This window comes from Chamaea fasciata, unplaced genomic scaffold (assembly GCF_029207755.1).
Source record: "Chamaea fasciata isolate MVZ Bird 193981 ecotype frontalis unplaced genomic scaffold, bChaFas1.0.hap1 SCAF_6, whole genome shotgun sequence".
In the NCBI taxonomy this organism is placed as follows: Eukaryota; Metazoa; Chordata; class Aves; order Passeriformes; family Sylviidae; genus Chamaea; species Chamaea fasciata.
The window spans coordinates 25952457-25971389 of NW_027094091.1; the positions used below are offsets into that span (position 1 = coordinate 25952457).

General features: G+C 37.5%; 1 protein-coding gene across 1 annotated transcript; it reads left to right on the forward strand.

Moving 5' to 3' along the window:
- Nucleotides 1-3107: 3107 nt before the first annotated feature.
- On the forward strand, nt 3108-18623 carry OCIAD1 (OCIA domain containing 1). The gene is made up of 8 exons (XM_066185721.1): nt 3108-3210; nt 4519-4603; nt 8031-8084; nt 8574-8621; nt 11292-11421; nt 13605-13813; nt 15187-15336; nt 18188-18623. The coding sequence occupies exons 1-8, from the start codon at nt 3166-3168 to the stop codon at nt 18223-18225; spliced, it is 759 nt and encodes a 252-aa protein (XP_066041818.1). The 5' UTR covers nt 3108-3165; the 3' UTR covers nt 18226-18623.
- The last annotated feature ends 310 nt before the right edge of the window (nt 18624-18933 follow it).

Sequence of the window (18933 nt, forward strand, 5' to 3'; positions counted from 1 at the left end):
CAGACTACTGGTATTTAACCCTGAGGACCTGAGCTTTACAGGATGTACAATCACTTTCAGAACCCAAATGCTCCTTTACCGCTAGCTTTACAAAATAGGTCTAAGGATTACTTCCATGTAAAGCAATTCTCAAAATACATTATAGTAGCAGTTAATAGCAATCATTGTCTACGTGGGTAAAGTCCTTACTGACTGAGGCTTTGACTATCAGCTCCTCAAAGACACCCACTCTTGGTTCTTGCTGATGTGCCACAATGCTTCAGGCAAATAACTGATCCTTTGTTTGCCACCAGTTGTAGTAGTTACAACAATGCTCTTTTTTTTCTTTTTTTTTTTTTTTCTTTTTTTTGTATGAGGCACTGTTATTTCCTCATTAGAGAGAGATTTTTCCAAATACAGTCCTGTTAACTCTTGGCAGCCACCAGAACCTCTCAGCTGTTGCACTTTACTGTATTGTCCAGAGCACCAAGCAAAAAAACAACAGAAAAAAAAATAAAATCACCATTCACGTTGTTCTATGTACTTGAGCACATGCACTTCCAGTACTTGTTTTGGAGACTTCCCTTTTCAGATCAGCGTTTACCCCAATGCTTTCATATATCTAATGGTTTTAGTTGTCTTATACGGTATTGTGAAACAACTTATTTGTTAGGCCACCTCTTCGTTTTGCAGTGGAGTTGTATAAAACCTGTCACTGACTGTTAACAAGGGGATGAAAAAGAATTTATCAGAGAGATAAAACTCTTAAACCACTTGATAGACTGCGGAGAGCTCACCCTAATAATTCTTTGAGCTCCACCTTCAAGAGTTCTGAATATCCACCACTTTGTTTTGCAAAGTATTGCAATTAGAAGCCATGTGACTTTCAAACCTTCCAACTTGCTAACATAAGTGATCAGTTCATTTTAAGAGACTCTCATCATTTGAAAGTTTTCATTTTTCCTTCAAGGCATCTCCTTCACAAGAAACAACTTCCAATTTCTCAAGGTTACCTATCAAATTTTTGTATTGCAGTATTTTGAAGCTCAAATGTATTCTTCATTCTTACATGATATCAAGTCATAAAAGATAAAAAGTTGAGAGACATAGATATGTGAGTTGTAATGCTTCTAAAAATAATTTTGACTCCTAAAGTGGCCCAAAAATATATAACTTTATGCTATTACAAATAATCTGTCGGGTTTGTGTTTAAAACAACACAGAACAGCAAGTATAAAACAGCTGCTGAAGTGTGAAACCACCACTGTGCCTGTTGTTAAAACAAACAGTTCAGGATCCCTGAGAGTTCTTAAGAACTATTCTAGTGCATAGATTTATAAACAAAAAATGGCATATTGCATAATGGCACCTGTTAAAGCAGAAAGTAGAAAAAATAGTATTCAAGAAAGGGATTAAATATCTAGCTTTAAGCCTTGCAAGAGAACAACATTTTATGTTTTTCAGGAGGACTTGGTGATGCCATCACCAATTGTAAACTGAAGTTCTCATAGTTGCATGAAAGACAGCATGAGTATAAAGGAAGTTTTAAAAATAGACCAGAGGGTCAGAAAGGGTGTCCTTGGTAACATTTCTTTCAATGAATGAACTCCAAAAACAGGTCTTCTGTACAGAGAATGAACTGCCAAGGATGTAGATATGCTCTACCATTTCTGCTGCACATGGCCCTACAACTGAAGTTCTAAGCCAACAAAGCCACACATGGATGTATGTAGCCAGGTGAAACCTTTAAGTATCTCACAAGCAGGCTGTACTAGGTAAGATTTTTGAATGGATGGTAAACTCATCAGTTTGCTGCATGATTTTAATTACTTTTTTCCCATTAGAAGTCTAAGAGACTTTAAGGCAGTGAAGTGAGAAAACTGAATGGATAACTATTAATTTTACAAGAGAGAAGCAAAATAGCAGCTCAGAGTCATTATTTTCTGCAATGAAGGAGACTGCCATTTCCTCCCCACTGAAGCTCCGTGTTTAGAGGAGGTGCAATTCATAAGCATGTCCTACCCTACAAAAGCTCAAGCTTTAAAAACCCATTGTATTCTTTGCCTAGAATGTACTGAAAGATAAGTGGAAAAAAGCATGAAATAAGTTATCTTAATAAATGTGCTATAGTCCCAAAAACGAAACTGTTTTGAGCTGATGAGGCCAAAATCTTTTGCCTTCCAATTAATAATGTACATCATGGATGGTCATGCATTGGGGAATGTTTCATTAGCATGGGCCTGGGTGACAAGCAGAGATAAAGATTTCCTGATAACACCAATTACTTTCAATCTAATGTAAATTAGAAATGTATTTATTGTAGGATGAGAGGTATGAATAAAAGAACCCCACTATACATAGTTTCTGCTTCTATCCACCCATCTTGTTTCAAGAATCCAGTCTCCTCTACAGCCTTCATTGGTCCATTTGCCCTGGGCCCTTCACATGTTCAGTGTTCCTCTTATAGTTCTCTACCAATTTCAGAACTTCAATCTCAAAAACCTTCCTTCTATCTTCAGGCATGGACCCTTTTTTGTACAGCCATCAGAAAGCGGCAATTTAAGCTAAAACAATGGCTTGCTCTACGAAAGGCTTAAAGGGAGTGGTACATTTCACGGGCAAGTACGGGCATATCAGCATATGGTGAACTCAAGCCACAGTGCTGCCTGTTTACAAGAAAATGCCAAGGCATACATTGCGCTATCAAAAACATAATTTTATTCCTTTTCATCAACTTTTCCTTATTTCTCATAAACTGCAAGCACCCGCTAAAGCTGCCATTTCCACGGCATTAGCTAGAATCGACCACACAGCTTCTCAGTCTTCCACTCCAACACAATCCCAACCACCAAATCTACACCACTTTCGAGCTCAAGGGCTGCCCACCAGACCCTTGCTCAGTCTCAATTCAGAAAACCCTTAATTTTTTTTTTTTTTTTTTGCAACAGACATCCTTTCCTCTTAGGAAATTCTGGCCACGCATCTTCAGCGAGCGGTTAACAAACCTGTGGGTAACATACCTACGGCCGGAGCCAGGCAGGGACGGACAAAACCTTTTCGCCGCCCTTTATCGGGAACACCAGCCCGTCCCCGCCGCCGGCAGGGCCGCGGCCAGCCCAACCCGCCGCGCTGTGCGCATGCGCCCTGCACCTGCCGCGCCGCGCGCACTTCCGGGTCACGGCGGCCATGGAGGCCGGGCAGGGTCCCGGGCCCGGCGGCGACGCGGCCGAGGTAACTGCGCTGGTATCGCTGCCGCGGGGAAACCTGGCGGGGCTGGAGGCGGCGAGGCGGCGGGCTCGGGCCGGGATAAGGGGATTCCTGTCAGGCGCTCGGCCGCCCCTGCCCTGTGTTTCCCGCGGGGCCGGTGCCCTTGAGGCCTCTCGAGAGGCGGGCGGGGGGTGTCCTGGCAGGGGGTGAGGAGGTGTTCATGTCTGACCGTGAGCCAACGATGTACTCAGGTACCTGTGGCTTCCTGGCGTATCAGCAATAGTGTGGCCTGCAGGAGCAGGGAAGTCACCATCCCTCTCTACTCGGCACTGGTGAGGCCACACCTCAAGTATTGCGTTCAGGTTTGGACTCCTCAATTCAGGAAGGGCACTGAAGTGCTGGAGCAAGTCCAGAGAAGGACATAAAACTCCTGAGGGGTCTGGAGTATAAGTCCTGTGAGGAGTGGCTGTGGAAACTGGGGTTGTTTATCCCGAAGAAAAGGAGGCTCGGGGAGACCTTATCACTGTCTACAACTCCCCGAAAGGAGGTTGTTAGCTGGTGCGGATCGGCCTCTTCTCCCAGGCAACCAGCCATAGGGCAAGAGAGCACAGTGCTGAATTGCGCCAGAGGCGGGTTAGATTAGACATTAGATGGAATTGCTTCTCAGGAAGGGTCGTTAGGTATTGGAATGGACTGCTCAGGGAGGTTCTGGAGTCACCGTCCCTAGCGGTGTTTAAGGAAAGACTGGGCATGGCACTTAGTGCCACTGTCATATTACAAAGTGGTGTTCATGATCTCAGAAGTCTTTTCCAACCCCATTGATTCTGTGATTCTGTGTTCCCCTGGTGCCGATGGCCGCCTCGCAGCTGTGCTTCTCCGGTGCCCGGCAGCGTGCTGGGCGGGACAGGGGCAGCGCCTCGCACAGACCCCTCACACGCCCGGCAGCTCTCGGTGAATTACATCCGTATGAAACAACGCGCCCTGAGAACTACTTCAAAAAGGCACTTAATGATCTGTCAGATGTCAGTTATTTGGAGGGCTGGTTGGAGGGACCAAAGCAGGCTTTTCTGAAGTAAAAGGGCTGAGCTGAGTTGGGATCTGACTATGCACAAAGTATTTCCTGCTCTCTCATCATTTTTAGAAGCACTGGATTTTTTTAATGTTATATTTCATGTGACATTTATGGACAAAAGGCACTGGTTTCTTAAATAGACCTGAGTGGAAGTAGAGAAACTACAAGGTGTGAAAGTTAGACTTTAAGTTTTCTGATTGAAAGATGCCCCCAAACTGTTCTTTTGCCCATTCTTTTCTAATTTATTTCCCTAATGAAAGAGAGAAGTACCTAGGCCTTATGTTCCGACAGAGGAGGAAAGAAGACTCCTCAAGGAATGTGCTGAAGAGAGTTTCCGGTATAGAGGTAAGTTCACTTTGCTGGTAAACTTGGTTGTGTTCCTTCCACCCTTAGCTTTTGCTGTTACCTGAGGCTTTACCCAGGGCCTGGGTCAATACAGCACAACAGTGCATTAACAAGCTTCACGTGTACTGGAATTGTGTCCCAGTGAATGCTGATCCATGCAGTATTTACTAAGAGTTTGCAGCAGTTTTGTAAAAGGTGCAATGTAATTTCTAAGTTTAATGCCTTATAAAAAGATCTCTTCATATTTTAAGTTAATGTGCTTATTAAAAGTCTGAAAATAGGTCTAAATAATGAGTCTCGTTTATATTTACTGTATTTTCTTTTTTGTGTTATTTCTCCATTTTTATTTTCAATTTTTATTGTTACCTTTAATGTGTAAGAATAAAATAGTTTAACTTATAACCATTGCTTTCCATCGTTATAGAGACTTGTGAAGAGAAAAATAAATAAGTAGTCACTCTGTTCAACTTTTGGAGAAAATTGCTGTGTCGGTGCCTGGTTTCTGTAACCCTGAGGTTCAAGGCATGCTTGATTTTTATACACCTGGTCAGGAGGTTTGAACAAGCCTTCTCATGTCCTTGTTACCTGCTGTTTTATCACACACTAGTAGGTTCTCCTGATGCTGATAGGTGGCTTGGCAAAAACCAGGACAGATGAAGAATTTAGCAGCTGATTTGCTAATTTTAGCATGCTGGGGCTCTGATTTCTCATGGAAGCCAGTACTTTCAGGGACAGCTCCTAAGGCACTGTGATTTTGAGTTAATGATTCAAAGTTCTTTTTTGTCTTTCTCCATTGGTTTGGCACTCTCCTCATCCACTTTTACACAAATACTCAGAAATCTTCAGCATATTTGCTAAAATGTAGCCATTTTCTGTATAGTTTTACAAGTGAAAGAGGCAGGTCTATTAGTGGTACAATGATGATTGGTTATGGTTTATTGATAATCTCTCTTCTGAAAGACAAAGAGGAAAGAGAGTTATTTGTTCCTGATCTGTTCTGTTGCTTGGCAATGTAGCTCATTGCCCTGTGCATCACTGAAGAAACAACACGTAGGTATTACTTGAAAGCCCTAAGTTAGTTTCGTGAGTCATTTCTCTTCAGGGAGCTACAACAGTGGCAGATTTCTTTTTTTAGGGGTTGTGTACTGTGCTGTTATCTTGCTGGGAGAGCCTAAAGTCCATCACTGTTTTCTAGGTCTCCTGTCTTTGTTTCCCTGCTCTGCACACACAAACTAAACTTGTATTCACTGTATTAAATAGGTATTGCTTGAACTCCCCTTTGCAAGAGGCTGCTTGTGTGACTGCCCTGAAACCCTCACTTTGTATTGTGTCAGCTTTTGTTATTCACTGAAGTTACTATAAATTTGTTTGTGTTTGGTTTGTTTATTCAGATTTCAAGCTGTAGAAATTTTTACTCATTCTTACAAACCATCTGTGTTTTGACATAGTTTCTCTTGACAGCTTCTGCCACTAGTCATTTCACAATTCAGTTTGATATGTGTTTTACTGGAGTTACTAGTTTGTAATCACATTATTGTATAAATTCTTACACTCATAAAAATTCACACTACAACATTCAACTTTATCCTTTGCACTTCTAATCTTGCTAACAAAATCAAATCATACTGTTACAACTTTTTCCCCATAAAACAAATTTGACTTGGCTTCATTATATTACCATCCTTATGTGCTGTTGATATATCAACCTTCCGTTATTTTCCCTAGATTTATTTTGTTCGTAAAACAGAAAAAGTATTCTTTGCCCACAGCACTGATGTTTTCTGATTTATTAAGTTTGTTTTGTTGGGTTTTTGTTCCTACATTTGAGTAATTCATATTAATTTTTAGGTATGAATCCAATTTTCATTCAGCTATTTTTTTATCTTTAGTTACCATTTCAGGTCACTTATGTGCTCACATAGTAGTATAGCCTGGTTTTGATAGCTGGAATGTTTGTGTTAGGTCTATAAATCATTTCAAACTTCTGAGGGTTAGACTGCAATCCTCCGTAATAATTTTTGAACGTATTTTTTTTTACACATCCTCCCTCCCCTTGTTGGAGTTTTTTGTTTTTCTTTTACAATTTAGTTTCAAATCTGTGCTGTCATTTTATATCTCAGAAAATCTCGAACAGTAAATTTTGGAAAATCTAGGTCTGGAATCTCTAAAAGCATCAGATTTTTAACGTCTAATAGGTTGAAAGTTTTGTTCTCTCTTCTGAACTTTTGCTTTGAATCAAGGAGCCAGTATTTCTTCTTCAAAGTGACATCCAGTCACATTTACCCTGAGATGCTGATTGGACTCCTCACCTAGTTTAGACTTGTCAGAATTTGTGAGGGAATTAGCTGTTAATTTGCCAAGTATTCTTTAATACTTGCTCTCCAAAAATATGTTTTGTCTTCATATATGAACTCAAAATGAGCAAATTGTGTGTGCCAAAACACTTCAGCCATCTAGTGCTGTTGCAAAAATTTCTCTCCTGGAAGTCATTGAGCCTTTTTGTAATATCTACATTTTCAGACTTGCGTGAAATTTAATTTCATTATGGCATATCTAAATCTTTAATGTAAATAACTTTAGCCTTCTGTCATGTTTGTTCCTTTATTGTCCCTGTATCTTATGCAGGGGTGGTGGTCTTTATGAGTAGTTGCACAGTAATCTTCCCAATAAAATAATTATCATTGCTTGAAAGAAGAATTCGTTTTGTTCTTTGCAATCTCCAAATGCTTCTTGCCACATAAAGTCTTTCAGTATAACAAAAATTGACGTGAACTGTTTGGCTGGTTGTGGTAGGCAGTGATGGTCTCCCAGAATGTTGTTTGCTCTGCATTCCTGACCCTAACCGCAGGTTGTATAATTTGATCTGTAAGCTACAGAAAAAGCTGCCCTGTTTTTTAATTTGCTGGTGAATAAAACATTGCCTAATTTTAATCAACCTGATCTATAGCTCTATAAGAGTTAAACTTTTTCCAAAGTTCTTACGTTAAAACATCAAGAGTTTTGGTTATCAACAATTTTTAGAGGCACTGGATTCTATATAACTTCCTCCCGTTGTGAAGATCTGTATATGCCTCTCTAGCTTAATGTTCTGCACCTTGATGCTGTAGCAGTTGTGGCGTCTTGGAGTCTTGTCTGAAGAGCTTTATTCCATCTGACACTGGCTTTTGTATTTTAGGAAGCATGAAATATAATGCAGGCAGGATGACTCATTGATTAGTACCACATAATTTGTAGTAGGTCTTAAAAACTGGAATTGACAATGTTTGATAATTGATATACAGTTTGTTTATTTTTTATATATATCCATATATTATATTATGTGAATGAGCTTAGGAAGGCATAGCAACTCTCATTTTATTGCATATTTGTTAAATGTGGCTGAAAATATTGAAAATTGTATTTTAAGCAGCTTTTTTCTTCTTCACAGCTTTTCCTTTGGCTGCAGTGAGCATGCTTGGTACTAGTTTCTTAATTAGAAAAGGTAAAGTGTAAAAATACTTCCGTTTCATTTCAGTTTGCTCAGTTGAAATGTGTTTCTGCTGTTAGGAAAGTTGTTATGATAGTATTATGTCCAATCTACTTGTAACTAAAAGAAGTTCAGACTCTGCAGCTACATGATTTGCGGTTCTTCAGCATAAAGAGCTGAACTTAAAATCAAGTTCAGGTGTGTTTTATGTTGTGTGACAAGTGCAAAATCTCACTGATTATAAAAAAATATGTTCTCAGTGTGTTAATCACCCTGTGATTAAATATGATGAAAGAGATAATTCCTAGATTTTTTTCATTTTATGGGGAATTCAGATCTTAGGGTTTTTTAAAATTTTTCTTTAACATGAAGCGTAAAAGAGTAACCTGCTTCTACAAACATAACTATAGTTGAGGTTTTTCAACTTCTTAATATCTAATTACGTGTATCTTATGTAATATCATATCTCTTTATCTGAATGTCTGATTTCATCCTCATTTTCAGGTGTTCTAAGAGATAGCTCAAGACTTGGCTCTTTTATTAAAGTCGCATGTAAGTAAAAGCTATGTATAAATTCAGCTTATATTTCATGCTGTATGTTCTTTTTCTGGGCCTTTTCCTAATGCCCAGTGTGACCAATGGTTTTAAACTAAAAGAGGAGAGATTTAGATTAGATATTAGAAAGAAATCCTTTATTGAGGGTGGTGAGGCACTGGACAGATGGCCCAGAGTTGTTGTGGGTGCCTCATTCCTGGAAATGTTCAAGGCCAGGTTGGATGAGGCCCTGAACAACCAGGTTAAGTGAGAGGGGTTCCCTGCTCATGGCAGCAGGGTTGGAACTAGGTGATCTTTAAGGTCCCTTTCCATCCCAAGCCATTTTATGATTGGGTGATTTATTTACTGTCTGAATTTGTACTGCACATTTTGGACAACTTTTGTTTATAAGGTTTGTATAAAATTGCTTGATAAATGTCATATAATCATTTAAGATAAAAATGTTGTAAATAGAAACTGTGCAACCTTATTTTAAATCACATTGCCAGAATACACCCACCACTCCCTTCCTAATTTGAAGGTCTTTATTCATGTACCTCACGTGTCCCATTCAGGCTGTTTTAATTACCTTTTTGTCCTGCACATTATGTATGTACAATTGTAGGAAAAAAGCAATTTCATGTGAATGATTTTTGGATTAAGTATAATCAAAAATAAATTATTAACTTAATAAATTTACCTTTTCAATGTAATACAAGACAGTAAAACAGGAAGTTGCCATCTTGCCAATCTGTGCAGATCCAGCCAGTTTACTTCAGTGGGAAGAGGGTAAACCCCATGATCTGTGGTCAAGGAAGTGTTGTTTAAGCAGATAAATGAATGTGAGAGACTAGGGCTCCAGTTGTTTATGCTAAATTCTGGTTACTTTCTTTGAACACCAAACAATGGTATAACACAAACATTTCTAATAAATAATAGAACTGCTATTTCCCCAATCACTCCTACACATAAGGGCCACATTCTTCTTACTTAATAGAACTAATTTACTGAAATCAGGGGGAAAAGTAAGATGCAGCTGAGCTGGCCAGGATTTTCTGCCTGTAGGAATTACTATACTTTTCTCAGTAGTTTTCTAGGTACTCTTGGCAATTTACTGAGACTTCTAGTTAGTCATGGCTGATTCACTACATTGACAGCATCCCCTTCAACACAGCAGAGAGCTGTTGGTCCTCTCTCTGTCTTTGACAAAGGGGAAGATTCCTGTGCCCGTATGTATTTCATCTTAGTCTGCAGTGGGATCTGGCCATGTCTAATCAGCTTCTTGTCACAGTGAATGGAGAAGCAAAGAGCAATACCTAATTTACTGTGCTGAGTTCAAAAACATGGATCATCTGGCTGTTAGTTCTGTAACAAAATAAACCAAATACTTTGGCCAGTGATTGCTTTGAGTGAAACATCTTCCAGAGAGATACTTCCCCTTTCCTTGACTAGAGGGCCTCAAGAAAAAGGGACTTTCTTTGTAATTCATGCAAAAGAGTAATCAGATTTTCTGTTAAGCTTTATTTTGCTAAATATTTAGTTTGAATTCTTCTTAGGCCAATCTAAGGGCTTGTAATTTTTCTTTTTGCCCAGATTTATTGTATATGAGGTGTTTGGTTTATTTTAACCTGCTGAACAGCTAAACCCTTATGTTCCTCATTTGTAAACTTCACTCATAGTTGTGGTTGTTGTTCTCTATTCCCTTGGAAAAGGATTTTACCCTTCTTTTGAAAATAAGACATTAGAACTGGAATCACAGTTCCAGTACCAGCAGAGCAGGCTAGGGTAAAATCCCCTTTATATTGTTTCCCGGGCAATGTAATCTACAGCTGAGAATTGCAGAGGATTAATGTTACTGATAATTAACTCTTTCCTGACTTAAAGATAATCAAAACTCTTCGTTTTTATATTTAGGAAATACTCATTGCACCTGAAAGAGGGGTCTAGTCATTCTCTTCTACAAAGTCAACAAGAAAACAGTTAATTCCCACAGAATCCTTCATGTACCACTGACTCACTCATGAAACTTGAAGGAGCCAGTTGATGGAAATCATAAGTTTTAAGCCCAGAAAGAGCTTTCTTGGTAATTCATTCTTACATCCTTTGCAGCAGATGGAAGTAGCTCATGCACTAAATTGAAACAGTTTGCTGAGTGATTACAAGGGTTCAGCTAATTCAGTTGTTTGCCCTCTGGCAGCCAAACCCCAGAATCCTTTACAAAATATACTGAGCCTACTGCTAAGTTGATTTAGACCTCTCTTCATACTAGTAAAGCCTTTTCAGGATCTGACTGTTCCGATGGATTAAAGTAGCAGAATTTACTGCCTGTATTTATTTCTCATTGGTTTGCCATCTTTGATAGTAAATTGTGATTTCTGGATCTTGGAAAAAAAGATGATTTTTTTTTTTTTTTTGGTCACCTTTCATTCACCAAGCTGAAATCATCTGGTGCTCACACCATGTTTAAAGCATTGCTTTATGTCTCTGTTCAGCTGTTGCATTTGGTTTTAGTACCCTTTATCTGCAAAAGAAGCAGAGATGATTACTGCATGTTTTTTGTTTAGATCTAAACTGGTTCTCTTTCTTTTATTCAGAATACTACCTGATTTATTTGAAATTAATTTTTTAAAACACTGTTGGATATTATAGTACAGCATGTAAACCCATCTTTTTTTTCTTTTTAAAAAGTTGCTGGAATGTGTGGATACCTGGCTGGAAAGATATCCTACTTGCCAATCTGTAGCGAGAAATTTAAGAAACTGAAGGATTCCCCAATAGGAGATGTTCTACGGCAAGCTCAGAGACATAGTTCACCTAAGTAAGAATTTAAGTATCTTTTAAATTTAAACATATTCTGAATAGGGTTTTTTAAACACTATCAGATCAATACTACTTTTGCAGCTTTCCAACACCTTCAGAGCTGCACCTTCCCTCATTCCCCATTACCTCAGATTTACCACTTTCAGGAATCTGCATTCATATCAGTTGGCAAGCTATAAAACATGTATTTTGAGCTCTTTACATACAACTAATCACTTTGAGGAGTAGGAAAATAAACATTTTACCTAGCAAACAGTATTTCTTTTAAAATTAAGAGTGTTTCCCATGGAATTTACTTATAGAAGTGTGACAGCACAAGTTGCCTCCTTACTTAAGAAGTAAACTAAATTAACTGACATAAAATAGTGTTACATTCTGGAAGTTTTTCCCATAGTTTAGTTTGATTGAAGTAGGAAAAGGGTGGAAATGATTTCAGTGTTTATGAAAGGAAAGTGCTCAGTAAACAATATCAGTGCAGGAAGAAGCATGGTGGTCAAGCTTACTGCTGTTTGTTTAAATCCTTTACATCTGTAACAGCATTATGCTGTACATATGAGAAACTCATCAAGTTCTTAAAACTATTTCCTGTTTTCTTCCAGAGTGTTTTCTCCTTCAACTGGTTTTTAATTGCAAGCTGCTTTCAGAATATGTCACTTAAACCCTTGATTCAAAACTAGAAGATTAGTGTTTGGATAGTGAGTAGTAGTCCTCCTGTGTATATGCTGAGATTTGTTACATGTTTATAAAGTATTTCCTTAAATTCTTAATTCCATTTAATTATACATTCAGATTTATGACAGTTTTTATTTTCTCTGCAAGATTTACCTTTATTCTGAAATGTTTATGGCTTTATGACATCAACCAATTTCAGGCATTACCACTTCATGCATTTATTGTATAGAAACAGCTGAATTGGAGTTGGACTTGTCCCTTCACCCGCCTCCAATTTCTAATATGAAGTTGCCATGCTCATTAATTGTGCTTACATGAGAACTTGTTTAAGTACCATCATCTGCCACACCAATAAATTCCTTCAACCATTAATGGCCGATTTGTTTCTGTAAAGTTTTATTTCCTAAGTGATAAATTCCTTTTCCTTGGTTGAATAAATAGTTTAAATTAATTTCAATTGCATTATTATCCATACATGCTACCCTTTTAACCCAGCAAGAGAAATCATTACACTTTCCTGGGCATGGAATGCCATAATTAGTATGTCTGCTAATTAATGTATTTTGGTAATTTGATTTGCAGTTAAAAACTTGTAGGGAGCTAAAAGATTAGGTAGTTTTATAAAGCTGTGTTTGCATATATATTAAAAACATAATTGAGGCAATAAAGTGGCTTTGTTCTCTATGTTTATTATGAAATTTAAATAAAGACTAATTGCAAATGTTCTTCATAGGAAACTAAAAGTACAACTAAGCAGAAATTAAAAGTAAAAAATTAATAAATACTGTAGAGATGTTCTGGTGGCACAAAGTGGTGGCATTCCTGATAGGGGGACATGTTGTGTAGTGGCTTGCAAGGCCATTCTAAGAATATAGTGAATAATTTGAAAGATCTGGCACTAATTTCCAAAATGTTCTTTGTATGATATTATCTTTCTCTCTCAAGAGAAAATTCATTAATATTTTTGCAGAATTCAGCAACTTGATTAATTTTCATAATTTAGTTTTCCTAAGATAGTTGTTCGTTCTCCTTCTGCTGTTCAGTCCTGATCAATTACAGTACCTTCTAATGATGAAGGGTTTTAAATATCAAATTCTTCCTTAGAGCCTTTTAAAATTAACTATAGTTTATACTACCACTAGTTACATGGGCACACTGTGTACTGTTTCTGTCTGATGTGGGGTGTTTTTGTCTGAAGATTCCTTGGGAAAAAGGATTATAACTACAGTTATTGTAAAGTGCAATATATTTTGTCTCTTTTCTCTCCTGTTCTGGTGGTATGAGCTAAAATCCTCTGAGGAAGGGGAGAATGTTAGGGAAGGGACTAAAGAAATTTTTGCAACGTAAAGAAAACACCCAAAACTTAATCATTAAGGTGATGATTAAGTTGGAAACTAAACCATTTAAAATGAAAGAACATTTTCTTGAATTGAAAGTATTGTTACTCTTATAATTCCATTTTTAATTTCAATATTTTTGTATTTAATATTTAATTCTATTCTTTTCCAGCCGTTCCAGCCGTAAATCTGAATTTTCTGATGTACCTTCTCAGTCATTTACTGAGTCATCTTCTCCAAGAGCTGGATTCCCACCTTCTTCCAGCTATTCCGATGATTACAGCTCAACAGATAGAGCCCTCTCAAGTTATGAACCTGTTCCATTCAGTGCTTCTCTGAATGAATCTTCACCTACAGGAATTACTGATTACACTGTTCAAGGTGAGTCTTAGTATTTAACAGTTTGTACTACAAAGACTCCTGCCTTTCTTTTAGACACTGCTCTTACTCAACCATGTATTCTCACCCTATGCAAACACACATGGCACAATATAGTGGTCTTGAATGAAAGAGCTGAAAGAATTACAGGAATTGTTTTTACACAGAGGATGAATATAAATTTTATTTTGTGTTCTAACTCTAAACTAGATTTAGGGTTTTCTAGCTGAAAATTGCTTTAACTTCAAGTAAAGATCCTGAATTAACTGAAAAGGTGCAATCTGTTGTGGAACTAAACCTACAAAAAACCCAGCCTAACTGAAAGTTCTCTTTGACTGAAAGAAAGGGGAATATGCCATCCCTTCACTGTACTGAATAAACCACAGCCTATCAATTGCCTGCTGGCCCTTCCAAGGTGATTGCAGTTCCACTATCCCTGGGGCTCTAACTGGCTACTGCTGTAACTCCATGACCTTAAACTTTTAAAAAATTTTTTCACAATGTGACAAACATTTATGTCTCTGGGAACTGAATGGATATTATGTTCTATCCACCAACAGTCTGAATTTCTCACAGAGAACTAAAATGATTTTTGAGCATCGTGCAGCTGTTCCCCTCCTTCCAGTCTGAACTGTCCTCAGCTATTGCAGGGGAAACACAGGATTCTGAATTCAGGTGTCTCTGGTACACAAAAGAGGAAGTTACTATCAAATGCAGGGTTTTGTACTTTGAATTAGTTTGGATTTTTTCAACTTACTTATGAAAAATGTTTTATTTAACTAAAGAAGCCCTTTCAATGCAACTTGGTTATAAATATATGAAAGTATCAATGTGTCAAGAAAATTGTTATTGCACTTCATCACAAATATCAATAGTTGGTAAAACCTTTATTATATAACTAAGATTCTGCATTATAAATATAGATAAAAGGATCAAATGTTTATCAGGCATCATATGATAGATACTGTCCTAATTCTTTGAAAGCAAAATTTAAAGCCTTAATGCAAACCCTTGAGCTTCACTTCGATTTCTCTTCTGAAATCATATATATCTCAAATGTATAATTAGTGTAAATTTTAGATAAAGTGACCAGAGCTATTTTATCCATCAACCACCACATGGTTGTTAGAATTTCTTATGGTAAAATTAAGAAAATTAATTAACAGCCAGTGTTTCAAAGCAGTTTGATAAAATTAAAAGGATAAAAGGAATTACGTGAAGACCATATACATTCACTGATGTATTTGGAATTGGAGCTGTCATGCTCCTTTTAATTTGGGATTGAGCAGTAATTAACTGGTATTCTAGAACACGTGGAAGCCAAATTTTGCTGTGTTATGCTGTATTTAGTATTTTTCTATTTGTTTTGTTTCCAGAACCTGCTCCAATTCCAGAAGAAAGTCGGAAAAAAAAAGGCATCACATATGAGGAATTAAGGAATAAACACAGACAGACATATGACGTAATGCAACCACCAAAGGCAGAAACTCCAAGCAAGTTTTCACAGGAAAAACCAGCTAAGGAAGGTAATATACTGATTTACAGCAATGCTTAATGAAATTCAGATATTTGCCACAATGTTACAAATGGTTGCAAACACAAAGCTTAATCCTGCATACCTTTTAAGCCATTTATATTTAGAGTATCTGCAGGTATCTCATATGTGATACATACAGTCTGTAGTTTCCTGTTGGAGATTAATGATTTTTTTAAAAATTTTGATCATCCAATAGAAAATTGTAATTCCTTTTCTCTATCCATATTGCTTGGTGCCAGACTGAAAAGCTCCTAAGTTTTGCTTCGTTGAGTATATTGAGCAACCTCTTTTAACAAAGAATTTTCTGAGCTCAGAGCTGTACCAAAGAGCTATGGGAGAGGGGTGTGTGCTTTAGATAGCATTGTTCTCTCAAAATAGAGCACATGCTTGATGGTTTGAAGGGGAGGGTATTTATTTTTATGAGTAGTTTCATGTGGAATTAGTGGATTTCTATAGAGGCATTGTTTGTAGAGGTTCATTTTCTACATTAAAACCCAGAGGAAGGAAATGGTATTTGGCAGCAATATTGAGATTTGTTTTCACAGTGAAAAAAAAAACTTTACAGAGCAAAATAAGAATGCAATGTCCTGAAGAGTAAGATGCCATTCAGACAACTTTTTGACTCAATCAAATTTTTGAAAAGGAGGCACAGAAGCAATTCATAATCGCTTGCTCTAGAACTTTTTAAATTTAATGTGGCATCTGTAAAAACCAATTGTAGCAAGAGGAATGTTTTACCATTTAACACACTGATGGACTGGTCACCTTGAATTGTTTGGGTTTTTGTGCACTGCCCAGTCTTGTCAGCCATGTTGCAGCAAGACTTTTAGGAATAGGGGTTGTCTCCTATTAGGGGTAATGGGTGGAAAGAAGTATAGAAGAGTGTATTTAAGCAAAAATTTCTGAAGCAGTAACACTAAGCTTTGGAACAGTGTTGCTTAAGAGTGTCAGTCTCTTTGATGCTTGTGAGTTACTTTCTGCAGATCATCTATCTTTGGACAGATCTGCAGTCTTGAAAGAAAAATTATGAACAATTTTTGTGTAATGATTTTTATCTGTTATTTCAAGGATAAAAGGCTTTCTCTTACCATGTGACTGTGCCAAATGAGACATGAAAAAATTATTGAAGCTGTGGTTTCAGATTGTTTTAAATTCCATAGACTGACACTTCATGGATTTGCACAACGTTTCTTTTTCAAGATACTTCTCCACAAATAGAAAGCCTAGAAATGTCACTTGTGAACCATACACAGAAGTGTTAAGCAGCATTCTGAAAGCCTTGCCATATTCCATGGCAAATGTGGCTGTGAAATGAGAATGTGCATTTGTTACTTTATTTTTAGTTACTTGAGGTATATAAAAGACCTCTGTAAAATGTTGATCAAATATTGCATTCTTTCTATATTTCTGTTTTCTGTTTGAAGGCTGTACTTGGGCTTTGAGAATAAAACCAAGCAGTGCGTGAGATTTGTAAATAGACCTTTTAAAGTATCTCTTTGTATTTTTAGGGAAAAAGAGTAAGGAGGACATACAAAAATTCAGGAATGGTTTACACATGCAAGTGCATTTAAATCTGCAGTTCAGGGATTACACTGATGTTGTGGGCCAAGATCCGCTTTAGCTTCTTGTGTCAAACTAGACATGTTACTTGCTGTGTGCTTGTTCATACTTTCTGAGTCACTATCCCTTGGTTCATCCTCTTATCTCTGGGTCCCCAGCAAATGGGAGACAGTGATTTCTGCCCTCCCTTGCAGGGACAGAAGGGAAACAAAACCATGTCTGAACCAGCTTTAAGCAATCCCTAACTTCCATCTGCCGGTGCCTTTTCCCTTCCCTGCAGCAGCACAAATACGTGCATCTGCATAGTGATCTAGACTGGCCCATTTTCCAGAGAATGAGTGCAGCCTGTTCAGCTGCCATGGTTAATAGAAATGGAAATCAAATTGTACTTTGAGAGAGCTTCTCATTGTGTGTCTCTGCAATATCAGTTGCTCCGAAGACATTTGTTAGGGCATTCTGCTCAGTTTGCTGGTAGCTCACAGAGACAAGGACCAGGCATTTTGCTCTACTCCACTTATTCTGCTGCATAGTTAGTAATAAACAGTGAGCTTAATAATTAACTTGCAAGTGGATTTATAAAGGGGTGCCTGACTAATGTCAGCATTCCTACTGGATCAAATGGATCCATCCTTGATCTTTTCAGTGATGGCAGTCAGTTACAGAGGACTTTGCAGCTCACTTTCAAGAGAGACTGTTTTCACTTTCTGGTTGTTGTTCAGTTACAGTGGCACACTTCTGAACAAAGCTGTTAGACCACTACCCTGTTTTTTTTTCCTCTCTGACTCAATCCTATGCTAAAGGAAGCTGCCGAATAATAATGGCTGAGTAGTTTCCTAGTAGGGATTACTGGTTTCTGTTTGTCTTTGAATGTGTTTTTAACTATGCCGAGAATCCACCCAACTGTGCATGTAACCAGATTATGTAGCCTCATTATTTATTGTAACATTCCTTGCCTGTTTCCTCCAATTGTTTTTGTCTCATCCATGTGTTACATTTGTTTCAAAGTAATTACGAATTCTGTAGAGCAGGAATTAGCACAGTAGGCCTCCTGATTGAATATTAATTCATTAAGGTGAAATGATAAGCAAACTCTTCTCCCCATTTATTCAAAAGTAGCTTTAATTACATGTCTGTAGTGCTGTGACTGACTCTCTCCCCACACACCACTTCAGATGACAGTGCACTTCATTATACTTTTTGGCACTGGATATGATGACTTCTGCAGTTAATCCATCACATGACTACTTTTGTTTTTTCTTTTTCTTTTTTTTTTTTTTTAGTTAAAGTAAATAAATATGGAGATACCTGGGATGAGTAAGAGTCAAATGAAGAACTGAAGAAAATTACCTCCTGTCAGCTAACTTGAACTTCATCTAGATTAGTCATGAGTATCAGCACCTTTGGTGTGCTCTGCCAGACACAACTATTAATAAATGAGGAGAAAATCCTGACTTGCCGGAAGATTAAAAAAATGTATTTATGCTTAATTTTTTTTAATTTTGCATAAATGAAAAACAAGGCTACTGTGAGTTGTCATGACTATAAACCATTTGTGCTGTTGTTTAAGAATGAGAAGGGTAACTGGTATTTTGAACGTATAGCATAAGGTAAAAATACATGTAAATAAATGCAATCCCATGTATTGAGAAGGGAACAATATCAGAATCTTCTCAAATTTTTTCAAGACTTGCATTAAAAGTTACCTGTAGAACTCAACCTCTCGCTTTGTTTTGTCTGAAAGTGATATGCTGGGAACTTGAAATTGTTATTCTTGGTTTTTAATGTCAGGAATACTACTAAACTGTTGAGGGGAAAAGGGCTGAAGAGCTGAGCCAGACACTGAAGTAGCCATGACTTTTTCAAAACTGTTTCATGGTGCCAGCAGTATTTTTAGACTGATACTCTGACTTGCCCACAACAGGTTTCTACAGACACTCATTTCTGAAGAAAATAATTGAATGAAACTGCAGGTATTGAAAATAGCTACATTTCAGTGCAGAAGGCTAAACCTGACAGACTTTGGTAA

What these genes read in the sequence shown, in the direction of transcription:
- OCIAD1 (XM_066185721.1), top strand. Translation starts at nt 3,166, where the DNA reads ATGGAGGCCGGGCAGGGTCCCGGGCCCGGCGGCGACGCGGCCGAG. An exon ending in TAGTTTCTTAATTAGAAAAG is followed by an intron (nt 8,085 to 8,573) that starts GTAAAGTGTAAA and finishes CCTCATTTTCAG; the next exon opens with GTGTTCTAAGAGATAGCTCA. An exon ending in TACTGATTACACTGTTCAAG is followed by an intron (nt 13,814 to 15,186) that starts GTGAGTCTTAGT and finishes TTTTGTTTCCAG; the next exon opens with AACCTGCTCCAATTCCAGAA.